General features: G+C 39.7%; 1 protein-coding gene across 1 annotated transcript in view; it reads left to right on the top strand.

Moving 5' to 3' along the window:
* The first annotated feature begins 1,309 nt into the window (after window positions 1–1,309).
* The window catches only part of LOC137318778 (protein disulfide-isomerase TMX3-like), a 148,396-nt gene continuing 129,154 nt past the window's right edge, over window positions 1,310–20,551 (top strand). Inside the window, exons 1-4 of the mRNA XM_067981432.1 lie at window positions 1,310–1,378; window positions 1,525–1,579; window positions 10,757–10,796; window positions 19,965–20,088. Coding sequence (XP_067837533.1) covers window positions 1,333–1,378; window positions 1,525–1,579; window positions 10,757–10,796; window positions 19,965–20,088 — 265 coding nt within the window. The 5' untranslated portion in view covers window positions 1,310–1,332. The remainder of the gene's footprint in view (window positions 1,379–1,524; window positions 1,580–10,756; window positions 10,797–19,964; window positions 20,089–20,551) is intronic.

Genomic DNA, 20,551 nt, shown 5'->3' with positions numbered 1-20,551 from the left:
TACATCCTTATCCCCACAGGTAGAAAGTACATTGTACATATTGGATAGGACCAGTGTCTGCGGGACCTCCTTCTCTACCTCCCCTTGGTTCCCCTTACCCTGCTGAGTTCTGTGTCAGAGTGTCTCTAACTCGCACTCCAGCTCAAGGGCTCTGAGCTGGAGTGACTCAAGGCAGAGGCATTTCCTGCAAATGTGGCAATCCGGAACAGTCTCCCTGTCCACAAACCCCCACATATCATAGTCCCAACACATATGAACATATGAATTAAGAGCAGGAGGAGGCCATTTGGCCCCTCGAGCCTGCTCTGCCATTTGATAAGATCATAGCTGATCTGATTGCGACCTCAACCCTACTTTCCCGTCGACCTACCATAACCTTTGACTCCCTTGACACATAACCTGGATGGCCATTTCTAGTTTTTATTCATTTATTTGTTAGTATTAATTTAATTCTAGAACTAATACAAACACTTAAGGTCTAGATTATATTTGGTGGATGGATTTTAGCTTGATTTTAAATGAATTAGTAATTCATTGTTCTGAATATTTAATTAACTATTTATTTATAGTTTATAGTTAAAGATAAGTGTGTATTGTAAATTAAAGACGTAGTTCAATTTCCTCAGGTTCCTCCGCTCCCCCCTCTGTGCTGACTATCACGTCACCTTTTGAGATTTTTCCCTGGTTTTAACTGCTCTGGGTTCCCACTCTCTTTAACTGCTGAGGCAGAAACAATGTCAAAATTATATCGGATTAGTGTACGAACAAAAAGAAGTTGAAGGGAAAAAGGAACAGGATGGGTAAATGTTATTAGCAGTATTTGATCGTGTCCAGGGTAAATGCCGACATGGACTATTTGGGCCAAATGGTCTGTTTCCATGTTGTAACCTACGTATTTCTATGAGGCATTACATGATTGCAGGGAATAAGGTTGACGCATGGGGGAAGTTGATGTGGAGGTGAAGTCGAAAAAGGAGAGAAGGCAGAGAAATCAGAGGGCAATAAAACAGGATAGGTTCCTGTGCAAGTTGAAATCTCCAAAGACCTGGTGAGACTGGGAGGGGAATGGAGGAATTTCATATGTCAAAAATGGCACTACCACCTGTCTGACTCATCAGTAACATTTGCTCAAATGTTGATACCCCTGCAACTGAAAATATTTGGGAAAAAAAACTTGATAAGCTATATGTTTTTTTTAAAAAGTTACCACCTACGTTTATGCCTCAGCACTAGGCCTCGTCTCCATGACAGCGCGGGAGCTGTGGTGCTGGAGAGTCGGCTGTGGAGTGAGCGCGCGTGCGCAGGAGGGCTGGGCTCAATCTCACAAGCAAAATGGCAGCAAGTGCGGCGGCGCAGCTTGTGCTGCTGCTGTGTGGAGGTGAGCAGGGAGGGGGGGCGTTTTTGTGATTCACGAATTACTAAATGCCCTTAGGTTTAAAAGGAAAAGAAATACACAAACAAAACAATTCATCAGCTTCTTCGGTGCCTTTGATTAGATGTGTTTTGTCTCTCTTTCTGTTGCAGTGGCAGTCTTCCGGACCGCTGCGGTGTTTTCCTTTGCTATAGATTTGGATGACTCGTAAGTAATCACACACTGTCCGTGCGGAGAGTGATATCGTGTCTGTCTCACTTGTATTAGGCAAGATATGAAACTGTACAAAGCCGTACTCGACAGGGTGAAAAATATTTTATTTAAAGCAATCCTAGCCTTGTGCATTTGTCAAAAAATATAATTTTTTGTATGTTTTATATGAAATACAAATTGATTCCTGCCCCGGTGTGTTTTTTTTTTGAAAAGTGCAATACTGGCTTGGGGTCAAACCAATACAAAAGATGATGCTGTGAACTCCTGAAGACGCATTGTGGGTACATTCAGTTCCCTAAAGCTGTATGTAAATCATAACCAGGCCAAAGTGTTTGAAAATGACTGAACAGATAATGTTCGCGTCGGGAGGAAGAAATTCCTACTTCAGTTTTGTGAGGCTATGTACCTCTCAAAGGGGTTACTCAGCTTTGAGTGGGATAGATCAGAATGTGTTAAACGATAGTTAATTTGTTGCCAAGCCAGATCTGATTACTACAGAGTTTTGTAAGTGTCCAATTTTGTTTGAAAACGCTCCTATGAAGCGCCTTGGGACGTTTTACTATGTTAAAGGTGCTATATAAATGATAGTTGTTGTCATTTATGTTTGTAGGACAAAATCCAAATTGGAGCTGCAGAGTTAAAGTAGTCAAGTCTCCGTCACGTTCCGTATTGTGTGTGAAGTTCACCCGATGAGAGTTCAATAGTTTTTTTTCTGGAGACTGTAGTTCTGTGCATCACTGCAGACAGCAGTTAGCATAACATGCACATGCATGTTTCTGTAATGAATATACTATTTATGTAGTATACAGTTTGCAAAGATTGTGGAATATGGTATTTTAAGAATTTAGATATTGTAGCTACAACTGGAGGATTGGATGAGAACAGCTGCAGGGGCCTTTTGTGCACTGTATGTTAGCAGCTGTCCTGATACATAAAATGTCTCCTTGCAAGTAGCTATGTTGACTTATTTTAAATATGCATTGTCTTTAATGTGCAGTAAACTATTTACATGTGTAAAGTTGCAATGATTTAGGCTGATGGTTGGCTGTATCCTGCATGTTAATACGGTAATGCTAAAGCATGGCTCCTATGAAAGTTTTGCTCATTGTGGGACTGTTGCTTTGAGTATCCTCTTTGGAAATCAGCAATGATGGCTGTTCCCCCCCCCCCCCCCCCGGCTGGAGTGCAATAGCCAATTGCAGCATTCACTGATTCCCTGGCTGATTTATTGAATTGAACCTTGGCCTTTTTGATCTTGATGGCTTAGTCTTACAATGGGCACCACATCAACCAACTAAGCATTTACCAAAAGGGTAACCTGTAGTTATTGAGGTCACAGTTACAGTTTTTGTGAGACTTTCCTTGAGTACTACTTCAAAGAACCAAAACATTGATATCAATTGAAGATTTTAGCAGAGAGTATATTGCTAATTTAAAAAAAACTAAGTTTGTAGACTAGAAAGATGTGGGATAATCAGAAATCAAATCAACACAGATTTGTCATACTTGTCTAATTTAATGGAATTCTCTGGGGAAAGTTAGAGTCTGTCGACTTGGGGATTAAATATCGTATATTTGGACATTCAAAAAAAACTTTGAGTACTTTGCCACATGAGACTTGTAAAGTTAAGGCCCATTACATTAATATTAAGTGGCAGCATGGATGAAGCTTGGAAAGCAATGAGTATAGTAAAGGAGTGTTTTTAAGATTGGGGAGATGTAGTTCGTGGTATGCCTTAAGGATATCTTTTGGAACCACTCTTAGTATAGTGTCTTTCAGGATGTCCCACAGAGCTTTGAAGCCAATTAAGTACTTTTATTTTTTGAAGTGTAGTCACTTGTAATGCAGGAAACACAGCAGCCAATTTGTGCACAGCAAGGTCCCATAAACAACAATGTGGTGATGATCAGATAATCTAAATGCATAAATTATATGCAGATGGACTAATCTCAAAATAAATTAAGGAGCATAGCAAGCAGTGTGGAAATACATGGGACTGCAGAAGAATATTGACCAGTGAGGGAAGTCTGTGATGTGGCAAATTCAGTTCATTGTAAATAAATGTATAGTGGTACATTTGTTGGGGGGGGAAACTAAGAATGGAAATATACAGTGATGGAAGGATATATGTATGATGAGAGACTTGGAAAAATTGGGCTGTTTTCATTAAATCGTTAGAACAGAAGAGGTTAGGGAAGGATTTAAAAGAAGTGTTCAAATTTTTGGAAGGGTTGCCTTAAATATAATGTTATTTCAATTGGTAGGTGAATGGGTAACGATGGAACATACATTTAAGATTACTACTGAAAGCATAAAAGGGATGGTTAGAAGAAATGTTCTTTATACATTGGGTTATTAGAATATAAAATACATTACTGTGAGCAGAGTCAATCGCAGCATTCAAGAGGGAACTAAGTAAATATTTGATGGGGGAAAATATATTAAAGGGTACAGGGAAGAACAGGATAATGGGATTAGAATAGATAGTGCTGATGAGCTAGGACTGGTACAGGCACTGAGCTGAAAGGTACCTTCCTGTGCTGAAATTTCTATGGTTTTATGAAACTATTCTAAACACTGTTATGCAAACAGGGCTGAAATAGAGCTTAAGTTTCCATTGTTTATGTGCCCAGTGATGTGCAAATGATCTGCAGGGTGCATAAAAATGCATCCATGATCTGATTCCCTGTGCTTGTACTACTAAATCCATCTATCTTATCCTGGCGACAGAATCATAGACCCATAAAAAAACTGGGTCTATGATTCCACCCCCTAGGATATGAGAATAGGATTAAGTAGTGTAAATGTCAGGAGCTAGTTCACAGATGCCAGTTTCCCAGAATCCAAGCTAAACAACCAGCAGTACAAAAGACCCAGTGCTGATTTAGGATCTCCTGTATGCAATGCAGCTTAGTATGGAGGCATTTAAGTTGCAATGATGAAAGCAAAGTGGATTCTTGAGCAAGGGTTTACTTTGAGAGAACCCCATTGTGTAAGACTTTTCAATGATTCTTCATATACCAAGTGTTGCAGTAATCTGTTGGCATGGAATTTAACTTCATCCAACTTGAATTTATACTCTAGCATTTATAATGTATTCTTGTTCGCTCTTAGTTGGTTAATTACTGCACAGGAAATCAGTCTTTGGTTTTACAAGTTATGCATTGAAATACAAATCAATTCTTTCTTTAATTCAGTGCAGCAATTTTGTAAAACATTTCCTGTTTTTATGCTGTCATTAGTTGCTTCTTTTGGTGTCTGGGTTCCTGTTCAAAAAATGTTGCATAAATTGTATTGCAACGAAGAGGTGAAAGGGAGTAGACATGTATGTGACTACGTTATTGGATTGTCTGTACTGTAGTACCTCTGGAGAAGCAAATAGCTATGGCATCTCTTTAACACCAAACGTGTTTTAATAATAACAGATTTTTCTGAATGCTTTCATGGTATAAAAATCATTAAAATATTGAATTCGGTTGTAAATAAACACATGATCCTTTTCCTCAGAGTTCCATCAAAGCAAGCAGTTCAAACTTCCCCAGCAGCTATGTTTTTAAATTGGATGTTTGCAAATATTAAAGTATGAGAACTCCAGATGGCTTACTGGATAAATGCACCAGATAGTCTGCTGATGAGTAGGATTAACAAGGTATTAAATTCAATTTCTAGTCTTTGCTAAGACAGTTGATCTTGGGTAAGGTGCTACATTTGGTCAGTGTTTCTGAGAAAGGATGTGGAGAACAAATCGACGGGGTTCAAATTCCTGACTTGAGTACAAGTTCAATTGTTTTTTTCCTTCCTTCTGATTGACACAGGCCACAGCAGAGAAGTCGTCTTCAGGTATTTTCCTGTGATCACCAATTAAAAGAATTAAGGGATATGGGGATAGGGCAGGAAAGTGGAATTGAGGTACAAGATCAGCCATGATCTTATTGAATGGCAGGCTCGAAGGGCCATATGGTATACTCCTGCTCCTATTCCTTATGTTCTTATTGTTGCATCAAAAAATAAATCATAAAAATGGTTGATACCAGAAAGCACATGAAAATCTAGAATGCATCTGTGGGTACTGTATTGTCCAACCCCTGGACCACAGTTAAGTTTTCTATAAACACTAGGGAGAAATATCAAGTCATGTGGCAGTTTTTGTGATGTCCAGCTTTGCACGCATTCTGTCTGACAGCGCAGGACACAGATCCAAATGAAATATTGGAGCTGTTTTAATTTTTTAAGAGCACCAATAGATTTTTGAGGTCATGCTATTTCGCTGTACCAGGTTGACTTGCAGCTTCTTGTTCTCGTAATACTCTGCTCTCTTTTGCAGAAGTTCTAGATATTGTGCAGCCATGCCAATTTAAGGGGCACAGGATTTGATAGTTTCCTTTTGAATGATGGTTAATTACCAATGACAAACTGCTATTCCATGAGATAGTTGGAAATGTGTTGTTTTATCTTTGGAAGTAAATAAATGATCACAACTTTGGAAAACCCATTTGTGTGACCAGTTTTGTGGATTACCCAAGTTGGTAGAGCGAGCCCAGATGATTTAACAATCTGTTATTAATTGGAGTGGTCGTAAATCGGAGGTTTGTGTGCCAAACTGCTTATGTACCATTGTTTCTCTGTATAGACTTAAGTGACTGAAGTGAAATCAGTATTCATTTGTCCTTTTATGGTTAATTTTCTTAAGCGCATGATGCCATAATAGCTGCTTCTGCTTATCTGTCCAAAGGAAACAAAAAAGAATTACAATTATATGGCGCCTTTCACGACCTCAAGACTTCTCAAAGTGCTTTACATCCAATGAAGTGCTTTTGAAGTGTAGTCACTGTTGTAATGTAGGAACATGACAGCCAATTTTCACACAGCAAGGTCCCACAAACAACAATGAAATACATGACCAGATGATCTGTTTTTAGATGTTAGTTGAGGAATAAATGTTGGCTAGGATACCGGGAGAACTCCCTTGCTCTTCTTCAAATAGTGTCATGGGATCTTTTGCATCCACCTGAAGGGGAAGATGGGGCCTTGGTTTAACATCTCATTTGAAAAATGGCACCTCAGAAGTGCCAGCGTAGATTATGTGCTAAAGTCTCTGGAGTGGGACTTGAACCCACAACCTTCTGATTCAGAGGGAAGAGAGCTGCCACTGAGCCATGGCTGACAGTTGTTAGTAAAATAGTGTATTTCAGTCGTTGGTAGAGTGTTTTGGAATAAATAGCATGTTCAATAGGTATGAGAAATGTAAGTGTCTGATGAGTGAAGTAAATAGCATTTCATGTCATAAGTGAAATAAATAACATTTGGCTTCCTTTCTATGCAATATACCTGTTACGATTTTATTTTTTAAAAATTTGGTACAGTAACGTACTTTTGCTCTAATGTGGCAGCATTTGAGTGGAACATTTTAAATTACGGCAATCATTGGACGTTGTTATAGTTACACCTGGCACTTCTGAGAGTCAGTACATAACAACATGCATTCACACAATGAAACATCCCAAGACCATTTACAAGAGGATTGGAGGACATCATGCAGAAAGTTAGGGGTGGTGATTGAAAGCACAGGGGAGGAGATAGGCTTTTGAAAATGGCGAGCACATTAGGAAGGCAGAGTGACTTAGGAACAAAGCAGGGGTCTGAAGGCTGAAGGCTCTGCCGTGCATGATTTGGGGGTGGGAGGGGGAGCGGTTTGTACAATAGGTGGATGCTGGGATGTAGGACTGGAGAAGATTACAGAAGTAGGGTGGGATATAAGGTTGTGGGATTTGAAAACAAGAATGAAGATTTTCAGGCTGATAGACTAGATACCAGTAGAGTTAAAATAACTTAATTCGCACTTCAGCAGTGAATTTTTTTTTCAAATTCTGATAGCTTAAAGGATAGCAGTTCTGGTTGGGTTGTTAGGCCCATGACAATAGTGATTCACTTCATGTCGCATCAAATCTGCCCATTGAGCACTATTAGAAATTGGTTATTGTTGACTCAACTCGAGCAGCAAGCTCGTAAATGCTGAAGTGGACTATGACTAAACATAGTGCAGTGTTACTAACTTTTCCAATTACCATCTTGCTTGAGTACCAGTCCCTGGAAAGCTAAAACGTGCTGCGCCATAGAGACATAGGTCTGCGCTTGCAATTCCCTGCCTAATGAGATGCTGGTCTCAATTGTTGTGGGCAGGAAACAAAAAATAAAGTAATGCTGAAGGCCTAATAATTCTATCTTAATTGGGTCCTTTCACTTGCTGTATGAAACTGAAATCCTGTTTCCAAATAGTATCTCCTTGCTGCCTTTCACTGGAGAGCAAAGAACCAAGAGGCAACATCACTGAATTGCAAGCTGTGAATGAAAGCCCAGAGGTGTGTGGAACAGCAAGTCTGCTTAGGGTGAGGCAAGGGCTACTCTGAGCCCCACTCATCTAGCTATTACTTGTTCACTTTGCCAGGAGTTGTATCACTACACTGGGTGGAGCTTGAGTAGGCATGCTGTACAATACATAGTTTGTACATGGCAGGTCAATGAGCATTCCAGACTATTAAAAAGATCCAGTCTCTGATAATCTGCAGAACTACTCATTTTCTGCTGTCAGCAGTAAAATCCTGCAACAGGAGCCTTAAGCCTGAGATTCCTGACACATTGGGGGTAATTCTAACCTTACCAGCGGGCAGGAAATGGGATGGGGGTGTTTTATACCAGATTTTATTCTCCATTGAAAACAGGTTAGATTAAAATTACCCCAATTATGTCTGAAGCACGTAATTTATAAAGAACCCCTAAACCTTCCCACGGTTCTGATGTACTGCAATAGCACCCTATGTAATCTCTTATAGTAAAGTCATCCTATTGTGGTGACAGTACCATGTTAACCTATTTTGTGTATTCCAAAGTAGAGTAACAGATGCCTGAAAGTGTTGCAAGTCTGTTGGGTTCAGATGACATGGTAAACTGAGAGCAAAACTCAAGCTGGTTATTAAAGGGGGAGAAAACATTTTGTAGATTTTTTTTTTCTCATGCCCATTTTCAGTCCTCCTATCCTCAAGGCTGTAACATGGTTCCACAGGTGTTGAATTCCCTCTGGTACCTCACCCAAGTGGTTATTATTCATGCCTTGATGGTGAGTTTTGGCAGGCCATTTCACTTTGGAGGGCATCATAGCAAAGCCTAGTCCTACCCTCACATGACATCTATATATGCATCCTTCCAGGAAAGTTTGATGGATAGTACTCTGGTTCAGGAACCCTGGACAGTTTTACTTTCTCTAACCCAGGAGTGCAGAGGCCATTTCTAGTACCTTACCCCAACCCAGCTAAGATGAACTGTCAGCATAGGCCAGGATCGAAGCTGGGAGGTTCCTGGTTAGTACAACTCATAAAATAAACTGAACCATTGGGAGACATTGGGTAATCCTTTCTAAATACAATACTAGCCTAAGGAAAGTACCTATACGCTATACTAGCCTGTCTGTTTTGATGCACACACAGGTTTAAAAACGATCAAGTTTGATATCCTGTAATTTTAGTGAATTGTCTTCTAGATGTGCAGAACTAGTGTTTTGATTGCTCTCTTTCAATAAGGAAAGAAAGTCTTGCATTTATATAGTGCCTTTCGTGACCTCTGGACATCTCAAAGTGCTTCACAGCCAATGAAGTACTTTTTTGAAGTATAGTCACTGTTGTAATGTAGGAAATGCAGCAGCCAATTTGCACACAGCATGGTCCCACAAACAGCAATGTGTTAATGACCAGATAATCTGTTTTTCGGTGTCGATTGAGGGATAAATACACCAGGCAAAACTCCCCTGCTTTTCCTCAATATAGTGCCATGGGATCTTTTACATCTGAGGGAGGCTGAGCCTCGGCTTAGCATCTCATTCGAAAGTGCAGCACTCCCTCAATACTGCACTGGAGTGTCAGCTTAGATTTTGTGCTCAAGTCCCTGGAGTGGGACCTGAAGGTGTTCTGATATATGTTGATGTTGATGGGGAGGGGGAGGGGAGGGGAAGGGGGTGGAGGAAAAAGAGCGGCGTCATGAGAATTGGTGCTTCAGAATAACACCAGTCATTTTAGTGCTGGAATTCTTTCATCAGCCCTGATAAAATATGTTGTTTCCAGGCAGTTTATGTTGTCTTTTTTAATATTGCATTCTTGCAGACTGAGCTGCTGTATCCTCAAGATATGACCTTATACTTTGGAAGAGAGAGATTATGACCTAAATTTTCACGTTTGGACACAACAGGCACATTGTGGTTTTGAAGAAGCTGTTTGCTTGGCTTCCAAATGTTGTTGACACATAAGCTCATAAATTTTTCTTTTAGTAGTTAATACATATTCAGTCTAGCCTGCTGTGGGGTCCTTTACCAGTTTTTAAAAAAGAAATCCTATGACATGGCTGTTTCATGCAACCTGTGTACTGTAATTATGCATGCCATTGCATTTTCAGGTAGGATGAGCTGCATGCGTTGGGAATCACTGAACTTTTTCTCTCTCTTCCCAAACCTTTTTATTTTTAAAATTAGAGCTTGCACAGTAAACTTTTAGTTTGTAGAAATTAATTGCAGGGTTTTTGTTTATCAGTTTCAGTTTATTTGGAAAGGTACATTCATTGCGCAGTGAAGTGATTCACACAAGATAAAAATAACAGTTGTACGTGCGGATGAATTATCACTGGGTAGTAGATACAGTCTGTATAGCATTCCAGAATTGGTTTAAAAGTGAGACAAAGAATTCCGAGGCTTATTCCTTCCCATAAAATTCTTTGCTGGTTAATTGAGTTCCAGGTGTGTTCACTTGTGAAAGATTCCTAATGGCAAAATGGAGTCCGTTTTAACTGCATGCAAGATAACAAGGGTATGTACAATCAGTATAATATACTTTGGGGCCAACAGCAAGTCTTGTTATGTCCAACTTGGCAGCAGAAATAGCCCTGCTTGGTTTCGGTGTACCTTGCTCAACCCCCCCTAGAGGTTCAGAATTGGGCCTTTGTGAATTCATATCATAGTCTAGCATCACTGATCAAATATGTATAGTAACTACAGTCAATAACAAAAGTAAAAACTGGAATTCTCCATTAATTCCAAAAATTACACTATATTAATAGTGTAGTGTGCTGGATATAATCTGTATCAGAAACATAATTCTGTATTTGTTGACAAAATGGTGATTTTATTGCAGGTTTAAAGAAAATAGAGAAGATGAAATTTGGTTAGTAGATGTAAGTATGCAGTTTCTTTTCCTTTTTAAAAAAATTTAAAAACAAAATTCAACATGCTTAATGCCAAAGTAATTTTAGTGAAAAATTTTTCAATACAGCTATTTACTCTTGACAGCATCCACCACCAAAAAAAAAGCAGTTGACGATGATCTAGAGGGGATTAAGAGTAGCTTGTTTTTCAGTTAGATGATTGTGTTGTTTATACAGGGCACACTTCATCCATCCGCTGATACTGTATATTATGCTTACCCTTCTACTTGCTATTGAACTGAAAGGGTTAGACTGCTTATTGCACTGTCTGGAATGGGCTGTGACCTAAATATTAAGTGTCTCTACACAACACGATTCACAAGCACACTATTTTTTGCTCATTTATTATTGCACGAAAAGCGACCCCAAAATATTCACATCCCTGTTACTACTGAAAAGCCTGGGAGCTGACATATCTCAGAACATGCAGATCATACATGGGTGTACATATCTTTAGGTATTTTTTATGTTGACACCTAAATCCTTTTCCTTTTCCATGTAGGCTATTAATCTTTAACATAACATCAGAGTAACCTAGATTTTTATTTTAAAACATCATGATTTTATGTATCTCAAAATTGACATCATTGGTTGTTAACACTGATTTGGAGCAATTATATTTGGCTATGAATGGGCAGATCACAAATTTTCCAGTCTAATGCATGCTTCAGCAACTCCTAGTTACATATGAATTAAAAAGAGCAGTAGGCCATTCGGCCTCTCAAGCCTGCTCTGCCATTTGATAAGATCATGGCTGATCTGATTGCGACCTCAACCCAACTTTCCCATCTACCTACTATAACCTTTGATTCCCTGGTTAATCAGGAATCTATCTAACTCAACCTTAAAAATATTCGGAATCTTACAACACCAGGTTATAGTCCAACAATTTTATTTTAAAATCACAAACTTTCGGAGATTATCCCCTTCGTCAGGTGAATGAGTGAAAGATTCTCAAATCGCATATCGATAAGATATGCGACTTGAGAATCTTTCACTCATTCACCTGACGAAGGGGATAATCTCCGAAAGCTTGTGATTTTAAAATAAAATTGTTAGACTATAACCTGGTGTTGTAAGATTCCTTACATTTGTCCACCCCAGTCCATCACCGGCATCTCCACATCATGGCTATTTAAAATATTCAGTGACCCTGCCTCCACCGCTCTCTGGGGAAGGGAGTACCACAGACTCACGACCCTCTGAGAGAAAGAATTTCTCCTCATCTCCGTCTTAAATGGGAGATCCTTTATTTTTAAACTGTGTCCCCTAGTTCTGGCCTCCCACAAGGGGAAACATCCTCTCAGCATCTTCCCCTTCAAGTTCCCTCGGGATCTTATATGTTTCAATGACACCACCTCTCATTCTTCTAAACTCCAATGTATATAGGCCCAACTTGTCCATATTTCCTCATAAGATAACCCCCTCATCCCAGGAATCAATCGAGTGAACCTTCTCTGAACCACCTTTAAAGCAATTATGTCCTTTCTTAAATAAGGAGACCAAAACTGCACACAGTATTCTAGATGTGGTCTCACCACTGCCCTGTACAACTGTAGCAAAACATCTCTACTTTTATATTCCATTCCCCTTGCAGTAAATGACAACATTCCATTTGCCTTCCCAATCATTTGCTGAACCTGCACACTAACTTTTTGTGATTCATGTACTAGGACATCCAGATCCCTCCGTACCTCCCCAGAGTTTTACAATCTCCCCTCATTTAAATAATATACTGCTTTTCTGTTCCTCCTGCCAAAGTGGAGAAGTTCACATTTTCCCACATTATACTCCATCTGCCAAATTTTTGCCCACTCACTTAACCTATCTATATCCCTTTGCAGACTCCTTATGTCCTCTTCACAACTTACTTTCCTATCTACCTTTGTGTCATCAGCAAATTTAGCAATCATACATTCGGTGCCTTCATCCAACTCGTTGATATAGTTTGTAAATAGTTGAGGCCCAGGCACTGATCCCTGTGGCGTTCCACTCATTACATCTTGCCAACCTGAAAATGACCCATTTTTGCCTACTCTGTGTTTCCTGTTAGCTAATCAATCCTTTATCCTTGCTAATATGTTACCCCCTACACCGTGAGCTCTTATTTTGTGTAGTAGCCTTTGATGCGGCACCTTGTCAAATGCCTTCTGGAAATCCAAGTACACCACATCCACAGGATCCCCTTTATCCACATTGCTTGTTACTTCCTCAAAGAACTCTAATAAGTTAGTCAAACACAATTTCCCTTTCACAAAGCCATGTTGACTGCCTGATTGCATTGAGATTTTCTAAGTGCCCTGCTCTAACCTCCTTTAATAATAGATTCTAGCATTTTCCCTATGACAGATGTTAAGCTAACTGGCCTGTAGTTTCCTGCTTTCTGTCTCCCTCCTTTCTTGAATAGAGGAGTTACATTTGCTATTTTCCAATCTGATGGGACCCTTCCAGAATCTAGGGAATTTTGGAAAATTAATACCAATTCATCGACTACCTCTGCAGCCACTTCCTTTAAGACCCTATGATGAAGTCCGTTGGGACCTGGGGACATGTCAGCTTTTAGTTCTAATAATTTTTTCAGAACCCTTTCCCTTTTTCAGAACTGTTTTAAGTTCCTCCCTCCCTTTCACCTCTTGATTCACAATTATTTCTGGCATGTTATTTGTATCCTCCACAGTGAAGATGGATGCAAAATATCTGTTCAATTCATCCGCCATTTCCTTATTCTCCATGATTAATTCCCCAGACACACTCTGGAGGACCAACTCTCACTTTACATACTCGTTTCTTTTTAGAATACCCTCTTGCTATCTGTTTTCATATTTATAGCTAGCTTTCTCTCGCAATCTAATTTCTCCCTCCTTATTATTCTTTTAGTCATTCTTTGCTGTTTTTTATATTCTGTCCAATCTTCTGACCTGCCACTAATCTTCGAGGAATGGTATGCTTTTTCTTTCAATTTGGTACCATCTTTAACTTCCTTAGTTAGCCACGGATGGTACATCCTTCCCCTGCAGTCTTTCTTTCTCACTGGAATGTATCTTTGCTGAGTGTTATGAAATATCTAATTAAATGTCTGCCACTGCATCTCTACTGACCTATCCCGAACCTAATTTCCCAGTTCACTTTAGCCAGCTCTGTCTTCATGCCCTCATAATTGCCCTTATTTAAGTTTAAAACCATAGTCTTAGACTTACTCTTCTCTCCCTCAAACTGAATGTGAAATTCAATCATATTGTGATCACTGCTACCTAGAGGTTCCTTTACAATGAGATCATTAATTAATCCTGTGTCATTACACATTACCAGATCTAGAATAACCTGCTCTCTAGTTGGCTCTCGAACGTGCTGCTCTAAGAAACTGTCCTGCGGAAAGCACTCTGTGAACTCATCTTCCAGGCTACCTTTGCCAATTTGATTTTTCCAATCTATATGTAGATTAAAATCACCGATGATTATCGCTGATCCTTTCTCACAACCTCCCATTTGTTCTTCCTGTATACCCTGTCCGACAGTGTGGTTACTGTTAGGGGGCCTATAAACTACTTCCAAAAGTGACTTCTTGCCTTTACTATTTCTTATCTCTACCCAAACTGATTCTGCATCTTGGTCTTTCGAACTCAAGTCATTTCCCTATTATACTCATGTCATCCTTCATTAACAGAGCTACCTCTCCACCTTTTCTTAGCTTCCTGTCCTTCCGAAATGTCAAGTACCCTTGAATATTCAGGGTCCAGCCTTTGTCATCTTGCAGCCATGTCTCGGTCATGGCTATCAGATCGTACATATTATTTATTTCTATTTGAGCTGTCACTTCATCCATTTTGTTGCGAATGCTACGTGCGTTCAGATACAAGCCTTTAGTGCTGTCTTTTTACTAATTTTGCAACCTCTAGCCTTATCTGCTGGCGCACTCTTAAGTTTGCATGCTCTGTCCCTTCCTGCCACTCTTTGATTATCATTTCCCTTATTGCTACTTGCTCTCTTGCCTTGTCTTCCTTTCAATTGATCACATCTTCCCTTACTTGATCCCTCGCCCCCACTATTTATTTAAAGCCCTCTCTACCGCCCTAGTTAGACAATTCGCCAGAACACTGGCCTCAGCACGGTTCAGGTGAAGACCGTCCCAGCGGTACAGCTCCAACTTTCCCCAGTACTGGTGCCAGTGTCAGTGTCCCATGAATTGAAACCCATTTCTCCCACACCAATCTTTGAGCCACGAATTTAACCCTCTAATCTTATTTACCCTATGCCAATTTGCTCGTGGCTCAGGTAATAATCCAGAGATTATTACCTTTTGAGGTTCCGCTTTTTAATTTAGCCCCTCGCTGCTCATACTCCCTAGGCAGAATCTCTTCCCTCGTCTTACCTATGTCATTGGTACCTACTTGGATCACGACAACTGGATCCTCCCCTTCCCACTCCAAGTCCCTCTCCAGCAGATTTCCCGAACCCTGGCACCGGGCAGACAACACAGCCTTCTGGACTCTCGTTCTCGGCTGCAGAGAACTGTCTATCCCTGTTCAGCAAAAGATGGTTATCGGTTGGCAGACAAAGTACGCTGTTTTAAGTGATAATGTTTGGGAAAAAGTTGTATAGAGAAAAGTAGATACTGCATTGTCTTTTGGATTGATAGTGTTGAGATGCAAATTTTGTAGTTCTTGCATTCTTGGCATAAATTTGGAGGACTGGTATAAACGCTAGCAGTCTTTTAATGCTGCTTCATCTATAGTCATGTAGAACAGAGGTTCACAATGTTTTGCTGTGTCCCATGCATGGTTGCCACTTCCTCAGAAACAGTAAGCGGATTTCATTTTCGCAGCTGACAACGTATTGCTTAAGACAGAAAGCAACATAAAGAGCACAGTATTCGCAAACAGGCTCATCCTACTCAGAGGTAAAGGTGAGTCATCAAATGTATTTTTAAAATTCAAGTTTATTCAGCAGCATCGTACCATTACAATACTGCTGAATAAACTTGAACATAAAAGAACACTTGATGACTCATCTTTGTCTCTGAGTTGAATAAGTTTGTTTGCTCGCGCACAATTCGTGGAATCTTGGTTTGATTTTGGAGCATTTCAACCACCAATCAGTGTCTACATTCAAGCGGCTGCTATGCTTGTTTATGATGCAAGTAAGCAAAGAAAGGCCCAATTCGCGCAGATGCATTGAAGCAAAGTGAACAAGTATTTCTTTGGGACAATTCAGGAACTCTTTTCGAATTGACAGTCAGAACTGATCAAGAGGCATTATTTTAAAATTATCTCTCAAAACATAGTCACTAGAAATTTCGATCAAATTGTTATGGCAATCTTGGCCTTCTCTGCAAAGTCCTCTGAAAACACATTTCAAACTAGGGCAAAATCCTGCAATTAATTTGTCTCTTGGGAAAATATTTGCCTAATTTTCCGTAAATTTGAGATAAATGTTCCAGAATTACATCTTTAACTTCTGGAACTTCACAGTCCATAATGACGGAAGACAATGTTGGGAACATAAGTACATTGTCTTGCAGTACATAGCTACTCTATATCAAAAATTCTTTTGGCAAAACTCTAATTTATTGTGCAGAATGAAAACATTATAGTTCTCATCTTGCACAGAAAGGTTAAGTTCATTGAGCTTGTCAAATATGTCAGCCACGTAGCCTTGCAAAACTTAGAAGCACTGGTCAAGGAAGAGGTGATTCAGAGTCGCTCGAAAAAATGTAACTCTCCGCCCTGAGTTTGCAGATTCTTGCTAAAATTTACCACGTGACTGTCATCAAACTTGTGTATGAAGCAGAAATAGCCGATGCAACGATCCCGTCTCTTCACAAAGCACTGAGAAGAGGCGTGAGTTCAGTGATCAAGCTTTAAGAGGTTCAAAACCTTGACAGCAGCAGCATGTATGTCTGACTGCTCTTTTGGCATCACTTTTGCAGCTAGTGGCTCCTTGTGTATACAACAGTAGCACCATACACGGCATGGTGCTACAGCTTTCACCCAATCAGCAAGTCCAATATTGCAGTCTGAGATTTGTATTTCAAGTCTGCAACCGCTGGGTGCTGGGAGTAGTCAGTCGATTAAGCAAACATTTTTTTGCTGCTAACTGATGTAATTGGCGATCTAGCTTTTTGTATAGCAATAGAGTAGGAAGTTCTGAGCAGCACTTTCATAAGAGGCTTTGAAAGTGAGTTACAAAGCACTGAGGGAGTATAGGAAAGTATAAGCAATTGTAGGGGGAGATGCAAAATAGACCACATCAATTTATAGTAATCTCCTCTTGTTCAGGTATTAAGGTCACTGCCAAAATTGAAATTCTTGTTACTGTTCTGAGTGAACCATCCTATGTTCCTTAGGTTCTGATGTAGTTGCACAGTATCACTTTCTTTTGCCGTGTTTCTTGGGATCATAAAGCTATATGATCCTCATATAAAATTGTGGTACAGCTTCTGAAACTAATCCCTGTAAAAATAGTTTCTGTGTTTTCTGAAGGGATAGCTGGTTTTTAAGTGATTTTTTTTAAAATAACATAATTTTTTAAATTTAATTTTGAAATACTTGTTTATAAATTATATACATCATACACTTTTTAACCATGATTGTCAGAGACACTGGTTTTCAGTGACTGAATAAGTTAAATTCAGTTTTTACTACATTTGGATTCTAGCATTTTCCCAGTATTTTTAGGGATGCCATTCCCTATTTAATCAATTTTTCATAAAAACCACAAACCAGCAGCCTTCATGATATCTGGATGTGGATATATTTGGTAAGTGATGGTTTTGGATAAAAATCAATGTAACTTTCATACATGTCAAACGAGTAAAAAGTTAGGAACTCGCACCTATCTCACAACTGAAATTCTGTCAGAAGCATAGATGCAGATATTCATATATGCTGATCTATTGCTTCCTTATATTTTAAGTACATTTAGGTTGCTTTCTGGTCCATTGTTATGTCAAATTTTGTGGGCCTGCTCCAGAACCAATCAAATCACTACCTCTGGGGTGGTCTCTTTAAACTTCTTGCTAGGCTTCTTTAGTAGCGAGGTGTAGTCTTTCTCATTGCCTCACCCCAAGAGCCCCCTACCTTGCTGATGTATTGTGGGCATCCTCCCTTTGCCACAGGAGATTAACATTGCTCTGGCAAAGCAGACTGTAAAAGGTAAAAATAAATAGTTTATGCTGAAATGATGCCTAACAACCCTCCGATAAGGCTGTTTTTTTTTCCCCCCATATGTTTGGTGACATAATAGTGTGAGCCAAAGTGAACTGTAATGAGGACAGATGTCCCATGAATTTGATCCTTGTAGTTGAAAAACTTGGAGAATTTGTATAAGGTTCTCACCCAACAAGTGACAGCTAAATTAGTCTAATTTTTTGTGTGTATCGGAGAGAATTTCAGGCAAAAATACAAGTTACACAGGCAACAGAAGTAGTGTATGAAGTTTTGCCAATGGGTTTCAGATTGATGCAGAGAGTTGAGGTGCAACTGCAGCAGTCTTTGTGTTCCTGATATAGATATGGAAACCTAACAACATTTGTGGTCTGGATCTAATAGTGGAATGCCAGAGGACTAATAGAGGCTATATCTCTCCAGTGTCGAAGGTGGACTAGGCAATCTTTTTTTATTATTCGTTCATGGGATGTGGGCGTCGCTGGCGAGGCCAGCATTTATTACCCATCCCTAATTGCCCTTGAAAAGGTGGTGGTGAGCCGCCTTCTTGAACCGCTGCAGTCTGTGTGGTGAAGGTTCTCCCACAGTGCTGTTAGGAAGGGAGTTCCAGGGTTTTGACCCAGCGACGATGAAGGAACAGCGATCTATTTCCAAGTCTGGATGGTGTGTGATTTGGAGGGGAACGTGCAGGTGGTGTTGTTCCCATGTGCCTGCTGCTTTTGTCCTTCTAGGTGGTAGAGATCGCGGGTTTGGGAGGTGCTGTCGAAGAAGCCTTGGCGTGTTGCTGCAGTGCATCCTGTGGATGGTACACACTGCAGCCACTGTGCGCCGGTGGTGAAGAGAGTGAATGTTTAGGGTGGTGGATGGGGTGCCAATCAAGCGGGCTGCTTTGTCCTGGATGGTGTCGAGCTTCTTGAGTGTTGTTGGAGCTGCACTCATCCAGGCAAGTATTATATTATTAAATATACTGGTCATACACAGCTTTAGACTGTACTGAACCCAGAAACAAAAGATGGGTTTTCTCTGCAGCCTGCCAAATGGGCCTACAATATTTAATTGCTTTGTGAATGAAGATTTTGTAAAAGACCAGTATTATTGATGGTGACAGACATTATTAAGGTTTCTTGAGAGTGCCCACTTTTCTAAGAATTTTTCACCATCTTTGCTGCTTGTTTGTCCCAGCAGAAATCAGATGTGATTATTGTCCAACAAGCTGAATGTTTGAAACTCAGCAAAGCTTAGAACTATTATAAAGTAGAAATGGGTGAGTAGTATCACAGTCAGTCTTTGAACAGAGTTTTGCTTTTGGTCATTTTGCCTATAGGCTTCTGGACTTCAGTTCCAGTAGACCCAGGATCCCAATGTAATCTATTAATATTGGTTATCCTAATCTACATTTCAGATATATAGAATATCCATTTTAGAGTTTGGCTGGTTCTATGTACAGCAGAAGTGCACTTCAGATGTTTGCTCGAAGTGTTTGTGTCCTGAAACCTTAAGAAGGGAATGTCACCGTCAGATCCTTTTGTAAAAACATTTTAAATATTTCTGATTAACTTGAAACTGTTGTTTTTTTAAATGGAAAAACAAATCTTGGTGATAAAGATTGTTGAGAGATTTGGGGATGCAGATACATATATTTTTAATGTCGAGAATGCAGGTAAAAAGGGCGGTAGAAAATGCATGCATGTGGGAATTTGGTGGGACAGAATCCAGATTGGATGTAATGCCCTCCATGATGAATAACCCGCAGATGTGAAGAATGGTAACTTGGGCAAGGTACTGGGAGGTGGCTGGTTCCTGTGGAACAGACATATTGCAAGAATTGGTGCCTTAGGGTGGGGAAGGGGAAATTTGAGCTGAATTATTTTTTTTAAATGTCCTGATTGTGGTTACTTCCCTAAGCCCTCTACTGAATGAATAAAATGACGAACCTCTGAATTGACTGCTAACTGTTGCTACATGTTTATTTTAGTTCTATGCACCTTGGTGTGGTCACTGCAAGAAGTTGGAACCAGTATGGGATGAGGTAGCTGCTGAATTGCATACTTCAGGGTCTCCAGTAAAAGTGGGGAAGATGGATGCAACAGTTTATGCAGGTGAGGTGTGCACCAATGTCCTGCTCTGTCTTGCATTGAATAATTGCTCCATGTCTTTTTTTAAAAAAAAAACTGATAACCAGTATAAGAAATGGTTTTACTTCATTCAATCACAGTCCCCTCTAAAACATGCTGTTAATGGATTTAACCAGAGCCACTATTTTACCATGACTGAAGAAGTCAAATCCCATTTTATTTCATAGGATTCTGGGATTTTTAATGTTTTGGGGGAGACTATGTTCTGTGATTTATTCCATTTTGTAATTAAAACCAAGTCAAATTCAGTTTTTATTGCAGGAATTACAGGAGATTTACTAATGTTTTAAGATTGTATCTTGCATTCTTTTCATTTTATTCCTTGGAAATTGCAAATCGATGAACTTGGACAAAACCAGTTCAATTCTTTTCAAAAGGAAAAAGTTAGTTGAATACGTACTTAAACATAACTACGTCTGCAGTAAAT

Source organism: Heptranchias perlo, chromosome 3 (assembly GCF_035084215.1).
Source record: "Heptranchias perlo isolate sHepPer1 chromosome 3, sHepPer1.hap1, whole genome shotgun sequence".
Lineage (NCBI taxonomy): Eukaryota > Metazoa > Chordata > Chondrichthyes > Hexanchiformes > Hexanchidae > Heptranchias > Heptranchias perlo.
The sequence above is the reverse complement of the archived record's forward strand: the minus strand, read 5'-3'. Positions and strand labels throughout refer to the sequence as shown.